The sequence below is a fragment of the Curcuma longa genome, chromosome 13 (genome assembly GCF_044706935.1).
Source record: "Curcuma longa cultivar G26 ecotype Majalengka, Jawa Barat chromosome 13, ITB_CL_G26_1.1, whole genome shotgun sequence".
Lineage (NCBI taxonomy): Eukaryota > Viridiplantae > Streptophyta > Magnoliopsida > Zingiberales > Zingiberaceae > Curcuma > Curcuma longa.
The window spans coordinates 2,206,935-2,223,193 of record NC_133873.1 but is presented as its reverse complement, the minus strand read 5'-3'; the positions used below and the strand labels follow the sequence as shown (position 1 = coordinate 2,223,193).

General features: G+C 38.5%; 1 protein-coding gene across 1 annotated transcript; it reads left to right on the top strand.

The window, feature by feature from the left end:
• Positions 1 to 9,526: 9,526 nt before the first annotated feature.
• On the top strand, positions 9,527 to 10,084 carry LOC141843790 (putative gamma-glutamylcyclotransferase At3g02910). Its single transcript, XM_074731820.1, has one exon. The coding sequence runs from the start codon at positions 9,527 to 9,529 to the stop codon at positions 10,082 to 10,084; it is 558 nt and encodes a 185-aa protein (XP_074587921.1).
• The last annotated feature ends 6,175 nt before the right edge of the window (positions 10,085 to 16,259 follow it).

Genomic DNA, 16,259 nt, shown 5'->3' with positions numbered 1-16,259 from the left:
TTTCTCCCCCTTAAGGTTTGAAATTATAACTCATTGTCTTTTCAATAATTCTTAGAAATTTTACCTCCTTCAAAATAGTTGAAAACTTAAACTCCCCCTTTTTAAAGTTGAATTTTGACTTCTTCTAAATATTTCAACCTTTTCTCCCCCTTAAGATTTGAAATTATGCATCATTCATTTATAAGCACATAAAAATATATATTCAAATTAAACACCAATAAAATCATCAAATGAAAAGCAATCATAAAAGTTATCAACAAGTTATGAAAATAGTAAACATGTCAAAAGTTCCAAACAAAAACATCCAAGTTCACACAAAGTCACATATCAATGATTTCACCACATATCGTCATCACTTGACGAAGTAGACCACTCAGGAGTATGAAAGGTTTTGTGTAGCAGATTTATCATTTTCAGAACTTCTTGTTGTTGTTCATATAATTCGTTCTGCTTCTTTGCTATATTTTTAACTTCTTGGTGTAGTGCACGAATCTCCGCTAGAGCCTTCTTTCCCCGATCATCCACATCAAGGATTGTATCTTCCAATCGATCAAGCCGCTCTTCATCACCTATATTCTTGTGGTCAAATTCATTCTTCTCAAGGTCAGACTCAGAATAAATGTCCATTTGAGTATCCGTCTTCATCCATCGCAAACCACCATCTGTGTAGATGATTCTAGCAAGCTTTAGGTGACGCGGACCTAATTGATCATAATCCTTTGAAAGACATTTGATGGTCCCAACTGTAGTATCAATTTCCTGGGATGCTAAGAATGATGTGATGATATGACAAAATGGCATGTAGATCTTGCCATTGATAGGTTCAGAATGATAGAGAATGGAATGATATATGTTGAGGGCAATGTCAATGTCAAGAGAGACCTCTAAAGCAAACATCATTATCATATGAGAAATGCCCATCATTGATCTACCTCTAGACATGATAGGAAGGATGCAGTCAATGACTATGCGATACCAAACATACTGATCGACAGACAGTTTTGTAACATCAAATCTGGTTCTAGACTCTTTTCGGGGACAATTAAAATAGTATTCATGGATGTTGTCAATAGTTTCATGAGCAAAACTCCCTGTGATTTCAGTGACCTCAGGGAAACACACAAAGGGATTAGAAGATGGACAAAGACCAAGGAAGGTTCTGATTAATTCAGGTGTGAATTCAATATGCCTACCGGCAACAGTGGATATGAAATGACTTTTAGTGATGTTGGTAGGTCTTAGATTGACATAGAATTCCTTACACAAGTCTAAATTTATGTTGCTTGTGCAATTGACAAGAGTTTCAAGATGATAATGCACAAGACGATCATAGATATGAGGAACTGCAAACTGAAAGAATTGACGATTTATGTATCGACAATCTATAAGGTGGAACTCAAAAGTTTCAAAGATATGTTGGTATATCATTGAAGGAAACCTAGGTAACGGAGTCCGTAGAAAGTACTCAGGATCAGGATATTTTGGTAAGTCCTTGTTTTCGCTAAAAACTGTCCTCCTATGGGGTTTAGAGGCCATATGTTTTTGTCTAAAGATGAAGATATGCAATGAAAGATGAGGATGCATGAGAAAACAAGAGAAAGTTAGTTTTCAACAAAGATTTAAAGTAATATAATCAAGACAAAGTTGATTTCTAAGCTATACCTCTTTGAAACTCGATTGATTCTCCATTAGAATTGAGAAATATAGTTGATATGGATTAAAGGGAGGACTCCTTTGACTCTAGAACACCTTGGGAACTTGGAGGAAGAAGAAATTCGGCAGAAGACGGCGTGGACTTAGGGTTGAAGGTGAATTCAAAGGCTGGTCGTGGTTGCTATTTATAAAAGTAGTCGCTCATCAGTCGACTGATGATAAGTGAGTCGACTGGTGTCAGTCGACTGATGTAAAAACAGTCGACTGTTCTCTTATTTTGAACATCACAGAAAGATTGGTCGAGTGCTGTGATGTTCAGTCGACTGTTATCAGTCGACTGATGGTCTATCAGTCGACTGCCATCGAATTTCAAATCTTACAGAAAGATTGGTCGAGTGAAGTCTGAAAGTGATCAGTCGACTGTCAGCAGTCGACTGCCCTTAAATTCAGAAACTCACAGAAAGATTCAGTCGAGTCATTTTGAGTCGACTGATCAGTCGACTGATGGAGTTATCAGTCGACTGATATTCTGAATACATGTATTCTTGTTCTTATCAGTCGAATTTCATTAATTCCATAGAAATTCCACAAAATTCAGAAAAATCTGAAATTTTGCGAGCACATTTGTTTTAATGATATCTATTAGGGAAAAATTATGTTTCATGAAAATTCTTCATAGTTTCATGGATTGGCACAAACTTCAAGAATGTGCTTAATTGTGCATTGTTAAGTATCACTATGATGCATTGTTGTGATTCCTATAGGTTTGTGACTGTCTAGCATTGTGATTGAATTTGTTATTTGTTTTCCAAGCATTTTAAATATCCAATTATGACTAATGAGCAAGATATCCATGAATTGAATATTTGCTATCCTCATAATTGATCTATTATTAATATTTTGATACTTTCCATGCTATAACAATGTGCCATAAGCACAAGTAGAGCATGAGTATCATCCTAGCATCTCACATAATGTTCAAGCAAGCCAAAACACAATCAAAGTCATCCTAAATGTCTTGTGAGATGTAATTGTTCTTATAATGGCTCATACAATGCTACAAACAATTATTCTACAAAACACATTCCTAAACCCCTTCTTATATTTGTGAATTCATTTTCGGGTAATGGTTTAGTGAATATATCCGCAAGGTTTGATTTTGATTCTATGTAGCTTAGTTCTATATCTCCTCTTGCTACATGGTCCCTTATAAAGTGATGTTTGATTTCTATATGTTTAGTCCTAGAATGATGAACCGGATTTTTGGTCAAATTTATTGTACTCATATTATCACAAAGGACTTTTACATTGGTATAGTTTAATTCATAGTCCTTAAGTGTGTGCATCATCCATAATAGTTGAGCCACACATCCCCCTAGGGCTACATACTCGGCTTCGGTAGTAGATAAAGCTACACATGGTTGCTTTCTACTACTCCAACTAACTAGGGAGGATCCAAGAAATTGGCATCCACCACTAGTACTCTTTCTATCTAACTTGCATCCTGCATAATCTGAGTCAGTGTACCCTATCAAATCAAAATTTTGGTTCCTTGGGTACCAAAGACCAACATTCAAGGTTCCTTTGATATATCTCAAAATTCTCTTTACAATTGCAAGATGTGACTCCTTAGCACATGATTGGTATCTAGCACACATTCCAACCGCAAATAAAATATCGGGTCTACTAGCGGTTAAGTAGAGAAGACTACCAATCATACTCCTATAGGTTTTAGAGTCTACTTCCTTCCCTTCTTCATCCTTATCTAGTTTTGCATTTGTTCCTATAGGGGTTGAAATATTTTTAGCATTTTCCATTCCAAATTTCTTAATCATTTCCTTAGCATATTTTGTTTGATAAACGTGTGTTCCTTCATTTGTTTGTTTTACTTGTAAACCTAGAAAGAATGTGAGCTCTCCAACTAAGCTCATCTCAAACTCCATCTCCATATGCTTGATAAATTCATTTAAGAACTCATCATTTGTTGACCCAAAGATAATATCATCCACATAGACTTGGGCAACAAAAATATCACTCTCCTTTGACTTTATAAATAAGGTTGGATCTATGGTCCCTCTTCTAAAGCCTTTAGAAATTAGAAAGGTGGACAACCTTTCATACCAAGCTCTTGGAGCTTGCTTTAAACCATATAAGGCTTTTCTAAGTTTATACACATGATTTGGGTAATCACTACTCTCAAAACCAGGAGGTTGTTCTACATAGACTTCCTCCTTTATGTACCCATTTAGGAAAGCCGATTTTACATCCATTTGATGTAATTTAAATCCCATGTAAGCGGCATATCCTAAAAGAATTCTAATTGACTCCAATCTAGCCACGGGTGCATAGGTTTCATCATAATCTAGTCCTTCCACTTGGGTGAAACCTCTAGCTACTAATCTAGCTTTGTTTCTTGTTACATTTCCTTGTTCATCTAATTTGTTTCTAAACACCCATTTTGTGGTGACAATTGTTTTATCATTTGGCCTTGGAACTAAATCTCATACATTACTTCTTTCAAATTGATTTAATTCTTCTTGCATGGCTATTATCCAATCATTATCACTTAAAGCTTCATCAATTGATTTAGGTTCAAATTGTGATATTAAAGCAATTTGATTTGATTCATTTCTAAAGTGTGATCTTGTCCTAACACCTTGTTCAATATCTCCCACCACTTGGTCAATGGGATGATCTTGATGGTGCCTAAGGTTTCTAGGCCTAGTAGGTTCATCACATGTGTTATTATTGCATTGTAGTTCATCGTCTGAGTCTCCTCTACCTCCCCCTAGATCATTGCTTTCAAGCTCTAGATTTTCAAATTCTTTTGTTATTTCTTTTGTTTTAGCATTTATATCCTCATCAATTTGGGATTTCCTAGGGTAGGTATTGTTTGTTTCATCAAATTCAACGTTTGAAGATTCTTCTATAATTTGAGTCCTTTTGTTGTAAATTCTATAGCCTCTACTAGTCGATGAGTATCCTACAAGGATTCCTTCATCCGCCTTAGCTTCAAATTTTCTCAATTCATCCTTAGTGTTTAGGATGTAAGCCTTACACCCAAATACCCTAAAGTAGTTGACTTTTGGTATTTTGCCACTCCATAATTCAAAAGATGTTTTTCCTAAAAATCTGTGAATTAATACCCTATTTTGAATATAGCAAGCGGTATTAACCGCTTCTGCCCATAGGTATGTGGGTAAGGAGTAGGCATTTAGCATGGTTCTAGCGGCTTCTTGTAAAGCTCTATTTTTCCTCTCAACAACTCCATTTTGTTGAGGAGTCCTAGCACATGAAAATTCATGCTTGTATCCATTTTCTAAACAAAATTTGGAGAAGTTTGAATTTTCAAACTCTCCACCATGATCACTCCTAATTCGGTTAATTCTAAGTTTTCTTTCATTTTCTACCCTCTTACTAAATCCAATAAATATCTCTAGGGTATCATCCTTATGTTTCATGAAGAAAACCCAAGTAAATCTAGAAAAGTCATCTACAATTACCAAACAATATTTGCTACCATTCAATGAAGGAGTACTATGGCAATCAAATAAATCTAGGTGCAATAGTTCTAAAGGTAAGGTAGTACTAGTTAGAGTTTTACCTTTGTGTGATGTTTTTGATTGCTTACCCTCTTGGCATGCATCACACAATTTGTCCTTGATGTATTTGATTTTGGGCAGTCCCTTTACTAGCTCCTTATTTGCCACTTTTGCTATAGTCTTCATGTTGACGTGCCCAAGTCTTTTGTGCCATAGCCATCCTGCTTCTTCTTGTGAAATAAGACACTCAATAGAAGAGTTAGTAGCAAGTGCCAAATTCACATAATATAAGTTTTGTTTCCTATGTCCTTCTAATATGATGTTGTTCATTCCTATTTTCCTAATCAAACACTTGTTAGCATGAAAGTCAATTTGATAACCTGAATCACATAGTTGGCTTACACTAAGTAGATTAAAACTCATGCCCTTAACCAATAGGACTCTATGTATGGTTATAGTGGGTGACATTTTAATGGTTCCTTTTCCTATGATTTTTAATGTTTCATTATTACCAAAAGATACATTTCCCTTTTTCATGTATTTGATTTTGGTGAATTTACCTACATCCCCGGTCATGTGGCTTGAACACCCGCTATCCAAAATCCACATGCCTTCATCCTTCTTTTCTCTTACCTACATGATACGAAAAATATCCTTTTTAGGTATCCAAAAACTAGATTCACTAACATTTGAAAGATATTTCTTAGGTACCCATGCTAGTTTTCCCTTAGTGCTTTGTTTGCTAGATTGTCTTCCTACAAGGGATATATATGATACTTCCTTAGGTCTATAACCCAACCCAGCCTTGTTGTATACTGCTCTTTGACTGTTCAAAATTAGATCAAGTTTTTGTGATCCTAATGTGAACTTTTCTAAACATGTCTTTAATTTTGCATTTTCTTCCTTTAATTTTGTATTTTCTTCATTTAGGTCGCTATGGTCACATGCAATTGTTCTAGTCTTCCTAAGTTCTTCTTTTAATGCCTTGACTCTAGATTTTGATTTTTCTAATGCATGCTTGAGATAGTTCATGGTACGAAAAAGTAATTTTTGTTTACGACTATCTAATACCTCATCCTCGCTAGAGGAGGATTCGTCTTCGCTTGATGATGATGATGCTTCATCGCTTGAGGTATCCGATTCATCTCTTCGTGCCATGAGCGCCATATGTCGTGTGATGTGGCAAGCTTCTTCATCATCTGATGAGGACTCACTGCTTGAGTCATCCCATTTGGCTTGTGCCACCATCACCTCTTTCTTTTTGCTCTTGTCCTTTTTCTTCTTATCTTTTGATTCATCGTTCTTCTTCAGGTTTGGACAATTTGGCCTGATATGTCCTTTCCTGTTGCACTCATAGCAAGTGACATCAGTACCAAAACCTGAACTTTGACTATTACCTTGAGATGGTGTGAATGTCTTCTTGAAGTTCCTCTTGGTAAATCTTTTGGTTTTCCCCATCATTTTCTTCACGTAATGTGCCATTTCTTTTGATGTTAATTCTTCATCACTGTCTGAAGAATCTTGCTCAGATTCTGATGACTCCTCCTTTTCTTTCTTCTTCTTCTTTTTCTCCTTATCTGCAATCAAAGCTATACCTTTCTCTTGCGTGCCCATATTAGCTTGTTCATGCAGTTGTAGTTCACAAAATAATTCATCCAATTTGACAACAGATAAATCCCTTGACACTTTATACGCATCTACCATCGATGCCCATAAAGTGGTTCTCGGGAAGGCTTGTAATACATACCTTACAAGATCGCGGTTCTCGATCTTTTCTCCGATGACATGGAGGCCATTTACTATTTCTTTGAATCTTCCATGCATCTGACTTACTGTCTCATTGGATCTCATCGCGAAGGATTGTAGTTGACTCACCAAAAGATCCTTCTTGGCTCGTCTCGATTCGGTTGATCCCTCGTTCAGTTCGATGAGTTTCTCCCACAGTTCTTTGGCCGAATTAAATGGTCCGACCTTGCTCAGTTGCTCTTTTGATAGCCCACATTGCAAAGTCGTTGTGGCTTTGGCGTTGGCCTGTGCCTTCTTGCACACATCTTTCGTCCAGTCTTTTGTAGGGATAGCTTTTCCCTCAATGTCTTTGGGTATCTCGAACCCATCTACAATACTAAACCAATTTTCAATGTCATTCATTAAATAATATTCCATTCTACCTTTCCAGTAGGCGAAGTCATTTCCATCGAAGTATGGTGGTCGTGCGGTGCTGTAACCCTCTTGGAATGCCATGAGTTGCTCCGGTTGATTGTTAGATCCTCCGAAACGTAACCGGCTCTGATACCACTTGTTAGGATCGGTTGGTTCGCTAGAGGGGGGGTGAATAGCGTTTTTCGATTCTTCTTGATTGTTTCTCTGCAAGAGTGTTAGCGGAAGCAAAATATAAAAGAGAAAACAATAGATCAACGCTAACCCGGTTTGTTTACTTGGTATCCACCTCCGCAGAGGTGACTAATCCAAGGATCCACACGCACGCACACACCCGATGCACTATGAATCTTCTCCTTCTCGAAAACCTCGAAGGCGGAGAAACCTTTACAACTCTTTCGATCTCCTCAAAATGATATGAAATAATGTTTAGGAGGAGAGGAAGAAAGCAAAGAATAGAGAACAAACACGTTCTCAAAAGAAGCACAAAGAATGAAAGAATAGCAGAATTCTTGAGTTGATCTCGAGCAGGCTTCTTTTATAATTCTTCGGCATCAGTCGACTGCTGGCAGGGCCAGTCGACTGATGGCTTCAATCGGCAACAAAATCTCGCATTAAAGCGCATTAAATGCTTGCCAATCTTCGCCAACGTTCAAATAGCAGTCGACTGTTCCAAGACCAGTCGACTGGCATCAGTCGACTCACCATACACCAGTCGACTGCCCAGTCGACTCCTGTCTTCCTCTGGCTCGACTGATTTTTCTGTGTGCGTCTGATTTATGAGCAGTCGACTGCTGGCAGGGCCAGTCGACTGGTGAAGCTGAAAAATCCCATTTCAGCTTCTCTTGACCTAGACCTCGGCCTTCAAACACCTCCCATAGCCTCATGCCTTCCCTGGATGCTCCATCATCCTTGCACTAGCCTGAGATGCTTCCATCAGCTTCGTCATGTCAAGTCCTTGCCAAGACTACCCACTTGGACTTTTCCTTGCCAAGACTACCCACTTGGACTTTTCCTTGCCAAGACTTCCCACTTGGACTTTTCCTTGCCAAGACTTCCCACTTGGACTTTTCCTTGCCAAGACTTCCCACTTGGACTTTTCCTTGCCAAGACTTCCCACTTGGACTTTTCTTTGCCAAGACTTCCCACTTGGACTTTTCTTTGCCAAGACTTCCCACCAAGACTACGCTTGGACTTTCCTTTGCCAAGACTTGCATCACTTGGACTTTCCTTTGCCAAGACTACGCTTGGACTTTCCTGCAAACTTGCATCACACATGTTAGATCACAAGTATTGCCTAACTTTAAACATGGTTTAGCCAAACATTGAAACTCAATGCACTTGGGGCAAAGATTGCACCAACAATCAAACAAATAAGGCTATTCGTGATAGTACCAGTTGTAGTAATTTAAAACAAAACTATTTCTATTTATATGTACTTTCGTGATATCCTCATCATAGAAAGCTTTATTTTTACATTTGCAATGATTACACGGACAATGTAACTTTGTACCATTCAAGCATTCTGAATGACTTTTAGCAAAGTTCACAAACTCTTCAACTTCAGCATAATATTCATCTCGGATAAATTTATTTTCTAATCTATTATTCATCAAAGCTTTATTCATATATATTATAACCGTCTACAATAATCACTACAACAAAAATGACTTTCCGCAGCGCGTCATCCGCAGCGCACATCATAGGCGCGCTGTTAATAGTTGCTTTGACGGCGCGCCCAATAAAATGTGCTGCAGATAATATAATATTTTTATTAACCATAGCGCGCAACAATAGTACGCTGTTAAAAATACTTTTAACAGCGCACATTGTACGCCGTTAAAATTATTTTTAACAGCGCATATTGTGCGCCGTTAAAAGTATTTTTAACAGCGTGCAATGTGCGCTGTTAAAGATTTATATTGACAGCGCATAATGTTCGCTGTTAAAATTTATAAATTATAATTATAATTATATTATTTTTAATTTCTTTAAAAAAACTCCTAAAATCCTCCCTATCCCGCCCGTGATAATCCCTCCCCGTGCTCCCTCACGTGATATCCCTCCGGCTATATTCCTTCCCACCTTCGCCCGCTGCCCTAATCTCGTAAAATCCTGCTTCCTGCCCGCCTGAGGGTTTGTTTCTCTTTACACATGCGATAGGAGGAGAGACGATGGTTCTGGATCGGGCGGCTCTCGTGTTCGTCTATGGCACCCTCAAGCGTCGTTTCCCCAACCACTCCCTCCTCGCCGACCTCGCCTACGCCGGCGACGCCTCCTTCCTCACCGCCGTCCGAACCGCTCGCCGCTTCCCCCTCGTCATCGTTCCCTTTTCCATCCCCTTTCTCCTCCGCCTCCCCGGATCTGGCCGTCGTGTCGATGGGGAGCTCTACACCGTCTCCTCCCGTGGCCTCTCCCGCCTCGACGAACTCGAGGGCACGACCCGCGGACACTACGAGCGGCTCCCTCTTGTCGTCGTCCCCTGTACTCCAGGGGTCGATGACGACGAGGCCCGCGACGCTGAGGAAGGAGCGGATGCGCCTGGGGCTGTTACCGCGGAGGCCTACTTCGCTCATCCGAGCTTCGGGGAGGACCTGTGGTGGCGGTGCAGAGAAAGAGGGCTCGCGTCGTACACGGAGGACGATGCGAGTGGGTACGTGCCTCCCAAGGACCGGCCGGCAGGCACCACGTTCCTCGGCGAGGTGCGGCGTTTTATTACCTCTCCCAATTAGATGAATGAACTACTATTTTTCTCTAAATTGCAAGAAACAAGAACCCATTAATACACTCGATTCTATCATCAAAACCCCTTTTATTGTTCATAGTTGCTTTTGTCTCTCCCTTCGTTAGAATTGATCATCGATTGTGAACGGAGCCTTACCAGAGTTGCTCACCGCAGCCAGGAAGTTAGAAGTTTCAGCTCCAGTGAGTGCATAATTGAGCAGGGCAATGCAGCTCTGGATGAGTCCAACCAATGAAGCCAGGAAGAAGATGTGGTGAGGCACATTTACTGCATGTTAGTGAATGTGTTTGGCAATGTAGGTGTTTTCCTTAGGACTAACATGTAGTTCAACTCGTGCTCTCGTCAACTAAATATGCTTATATATGAATATGTTAAGTACTAATTTATTTGAGGATCAATTGGTTTTACATTGACATATCTATTAGTTGTTCATACTATATATATATATTGCACCACTTAATTCAGCTTCATCATATGTTTCCTAAAGCAATTCATTTCCTTTAAAATGGACTTCAAACTAATGATAGAAAATTATATGTCAAGAAGCTCTTCATCAGTTTCTTTCTTTGTCATAACCTCTGATTGATGTTATTTTTGCTGCTAATCATAACATCAAATTTGCAATGAGAAAAGTGTCTTCGTGAATTAACATTGTATTATATATTTTTTATGATAGATATTAAATGACATATGCCTTAATTTATATAATAATTAATATATAGGCTTTTGCAGCTACTTTGGCCACTGCCACTAAACTTTTGTGCCAAGAAATGATTGTATTTTTTATGTAAGTATTTTATACTATGAATTTGATGTCTATCATTAGAGGCTTCTTAACTCTAACACATCTTGACAAACTAATATTATATAACAATAAAGCTCACAATGCATGCAAACTAACAAATAGGGAATCAGAAAAGAAATTAGGAGAGTATATAACAAATACTTATAAATTAGAAATAGAGAAGTACTGAATGATGAGATTTCAATAAGTTCTATTCCATCACTTTGATTAGGTCTTGTCCCAAAATACTAATTCCATTGTAGCCAAATTGGAAACCTACCTCATCAACCAAACAAACAAGAATTCATTGCATCATTTCATGAAAGCTAAAGTTAGTTAGAAGACCTTGAACTGATAATTAATCATGGATCTAAGCTTTAAATCTGAGTAGTTAACTATTGGCTCGATCTCTAACTACTATTGGCTCGATCTCTAACTATTGCTCTTCTTTGTTCTTAATTATGTGTATACAATTATTTGGTGTGGTGAACAGTCCACTTATTTCTATAATTTGTTGATTATGGGAGTTCTATAATCATGATTCATTTTAGTTTTTTGTCACATTGCGGTTTGATGATTTAACATACCAAATTTTTCACTGCTTCTTTTCTTTTTTTTTTTTGCAGACAAAAGTGAAGAATGCGAGTCGTGGGGATATCAATGAGAACAGCAAATGCAAATTAATTCATTGGTGTGTTGATGGAGTTGTGGCAGAAGGTCGAATTGCATCTACAGATCCAAATGCAAGAGTACATCACGTTCCTCTTGGTGGATCTTGCTGGAAAGTTTGGATTGATAGAGTTTTTGTTGAGAAGGTGGACATACTTCGACCAAATGAAGAAATGCTTTTTCTTGATGATGCAATAGGAAGCACGATTGTTTGGTTATCTAAATATATTATTGTGTAACTAATTTAGATTTAGATTTTAACATTTTCAGAAAAAAACATAGAACTAAAGAGTTTTTTGTTATTATGATCCATTGTTAGTAAAGTCTGTTATTTGTTGAATATATATACTAGTTTGAAATGATATATTATTGTGTTATTTGTGTGTGGTTGTCGATGTTATGTGTAGTATTTATGTTGTTATTAATTATTTGATTATTTTATTTCATCCACAGCGCACATTGTGCGTTGCGATTGTCTGGATGTGATCAATCGCAGCGCGCATTGTGCGCCGCGGATGATCTCATTCGCGGCGCGCAATGCACGTTGTGGATGATCGCATCCGCAGCGCACAATGCGCGCTGTGGATGAGATCATCCGCGGCGCACATTGCGCGTTGCGATTGTCCACATCCGAAGCGCACAATGCATGCCGCGGATGCCTAATGACTTTTAACAGCTTGCAACTTTGCAGCGTGCGATGCGCGCTGCGGATAGCATATTTGCGCGCTGCGAAAAGTCATTTTTGTTGTAGTGAATAAATTTTCATTAATAGAAATAATATATAAAACTAAACATACAAATAATTTAAACTAATTCTTAAGCACTTAGACTTAATACTATCAATAACATTTAAATTTAAACTAAACATTCAGTTTCAATTTGAACCTTAATATTGTGGCCAACCAAGGCAAAAAGTACGAGGTCGCGACCGACTAAGCTACTGAGCGACCAAGCTATAAAAAGTTTAATTAAATCACTAGAACCTACACGATGTATTTTTATTTTTGACCAGGTTAATGTTATCCTATTTGTGTTAGATTTGTAAGTCTAACACATAATTGTTAATATTAACCTTTTTAAATTTGTAAGTTCAATAAATTTGTATGTCCAATAAATTTGTAAGTCCAACAAATAGAAGTTAATATTGATTAATAAGTAACATGATATTTTAAAAAATAAGAGTGAGAAAAGAAAAAAATTATCCTTCAAGCACTCTACTAAACTATATGCACGAACTTTAAATTAATAATACTTATAAGATTGGTTGCATTATAATAATGAAAGGGTTCTACTATTCTATAAAAATTAATGATGAAATGGTTGATCAGGTTATATGGGGAGGCCGAGCCCATGACCGGCGAGCTATTCTATTCATAGGTTCTACTTTGGTATCGTGCACTAACAATCATATAATTCAAATCCAACAACAAACTCTATAACATCATTACAATCATCTAGTGTCAACCAGTATATAAATTCACAAACAACAAAGTGATATATAATATAAATGACAGAAAAATAACACTTACAATATAAATGGAAGAACAAGCTCAGAGTCTCTCGAATGTCGTCTCTCAGACAACTACGGGGAGAGGAGTTGCATATTAAAATAAACACAAGTATACTACGGCTTAAAAATCCTAAACCTTAAGTTCCTACCCAATGTGCACACACGACACGAAGAAAAAAGGTCGGACGAGCTCACCCAGGCCATGTTTGACCTCGACCAGCTCGGCCAGGCCTGGTCCAGCGTCGATGAGCCTAGCTAGGCCTGTACATATGCCAACGAGTTCAATCAGTTGAGCCCAATGCCAACGAGCTTGGCTAGGCCTGAATAAACATCGACGAGCTCAGACAGGCCAGACTCGAGGTCGACGAGCTCGCCAAGTAGGGCCCAACCCCGACGAGCTTGGCCAAGTTGGCTTCGATGTCGGCAAGCTTGGCCAGGTCGGGCCTGACCTTGACAAGCTCGACTAGGAGGACTGATGTGCGTAGGGTATACATATGTTTCTTATACTTTAATTGTATATCTTTCTGTACTTCACGTTATTTCCTACATTCATTGCATCCTTTATCTGTGCATTAGACATGATTTTCTCCATTTCTTAGTTCGGAGGTCTGCTCGTGTGTTTATGTATTTGCAATATCACTTTTAGAATGTTTAACGTGGAGTATACGTGGACCCTAGAAGACTTCAATAATTATTTTAGGATGCCTACCGGAGTGACTAGGGATTTTGATAGGAGGTTTAGCAGTACCCAGTTTTGGAAACAGATCACTTTGTCTGAAGAACCCTATGACCCCTCAAAGACTAAAGCCTCGTTGTTGCAAAACCCAGTCTTTAGGTATCTTCACCGCGTCATGACCAAGACCATATTTGGTCGAGCTGAGAGTGACGGCGTGGTGAGGAAACTGGAACTATATTGCATCTGGGCAATGCTACATCAGGTTGAATTTGATTCAGGGTTCCATTTTCTCCAAAACTTGGTTAAAATTGCTAAGTCCTCAACTGGAGTAATAGTGATTGGCGGCCTTATCACAGTCATCGCCTCATCCTTGGGTTGCGAGTTTGATCATTTAGAACCCATTTTAGGCAACACCAAGATTGATATTGACACTTGTTTGGCGATGAAAATGATATGCAAGTGCGAGGGGGGTATGGTTTTAACATACATGATGGATTTCCATTTCCATTACCTCACCCAAGGACTACTATTAGAAAGGCCGAGAATTGGATTTTACGCACTCCAGTACCTAGTCACTCCCCCTCCTTACATGAACCAGACTTGGAACAAGCCCAAGAAACTTCGTATCACCATGAACCTTCTTATCATGAACCTTCCTACCCTGGGACTGAGCCTGCCAGACATTCTTATGCATATGGTGAGACAGGCTCAGCTTATGATTTTTCTGAATTCCGTAGTGCTCTTGACACGCTCCATGAAGAGCACTCTGCATACCAACGTCAGTTGGATGACTATGGTGCCATGACCCAGGAGCAGTTTAGGGAAGTACGGGACCATTTTACCAGGGCGGATGAGTTCTATTCTTCGGTGAACAGTTTCATGGGACAACAATACAGGGAGTGGAATAGAGAGGAGGAATTTAGGAGGTCCATGGATTTGACACGTCAGCAGGTTGCCTCTCTATATCAGTATCATGAGGGTCTAGGCAACCTACCTCAACTTCCTAGATTTCCTCCTAGGTATCCGCCTCCTCCTCCAGATTATGGAAGGAGGTAGAAAAATTCAAGTCTGGGGGAAAAGCAATAATTGTTTATAGTGTAAATAGCTTGCATTTTATTTTGAACTTTGTTTATGCACTTTGCTTTGAATTTTACTTTGAACTTTTTATGCTTTGCTTTGAACTTTGTTTTATTTACAATTTGTTTTGAAATTTGCTTTGTGAATACATGGTAAATAACATGTCATGAATCACCATGTCACCTTAGGTGTTTGTCCTTATGTAAAAATGCTAGCATGATTTTTGTTAAGATGACGATATTGATACAAGTAGTTAATATCCCTAGAACTAGGTCTTTTCTTATCTTCAAAAGTAGGAAGTGAGCTAGTATTTCTTGAGAAAATTGAGACTTGGCCTAGTTTAAGGATCTTTTACACTACTACCTAATCTAGGAGGTTGATACATCTCTGAAATTAGTCATGATTCATGAGACCTGATTAGTACTAGGGTTTCCATGGTGATCTTCCATTGCATTTTGGTTACTGGACGAACTCAATTCATGAAAGCTCTTTTGGAAAAATCCTAAGTCCCTGAAAAAAAAATGCTTTGCTTGCAATAATGTAAATACATTGCAAATAAAATAAAAAGGGATGAAAAAAAATAGTATCAAGAGTGGAAACTTTTCATTTACCCCTTTGAGACCGGTAATGGTTACTGGGGAAATAAATGATTTGGTTCTCTTGAATTTGAGCTAATCCTTTGAGACCTTATGCAATGGAAGAGATGAACCAAGCCTGTGGCAGGTAAGTGGGCCGGGAACACTTAGGAACACGGTAGCATGACGACTTGACTTGAAGTAAGGATTTTGATACCAATTAGACTAAGGTCACTTTTGCACTGAGCACGGAAGAACTTTTTCATATTCTATTCGATTTTTAAGTTTGGCAGTTGATTGTTGCTTTCCAACAATCAATTGATGATAATGCAGTTGATTGCTACTTTTTAGCAATCAACTAATTGTTAAAACCGATGGAATCAAGGGTTAAATAGCTTCACTCGATCAAACTTGAACCTTCATCGCTGAAGAAACTCCTCTCTGTTGATGCAGTCTAACCCTAGTCAGATCCGAGTCTGACTCGAGTCAGATCTGAGTCTGTTTTGATGTTTGACAAAGAATAATTGGATCAACTAATCATGATTTAAGTTTAGCTTTACAGGGTGAACTTGAGTTAAGAAAGTTAAGTTGAAGGTCGCCCGGGAAATTGACAACTTGCCCGGGTTACCTGGTTTCTAAATAGATTTCTTAGCTCTTGGGTTGATTGGTAAGTTTCCCGAGAGAATACTAATTTGACCGAGAGAAAATCTACCCTGGAAGGTTTAATCGGGAGAGAAGAGATAGCTCGGGAATAGGTTCCACTAACAAGCTCGTGCCCGGGAAGACGATAAACTTAACTAGGAAAGGTGAAACCAGGAGAAGATTTCACTTGCCGAGTGAGTCTCATAGAGAAACTACTCTGGTCGTATAAGA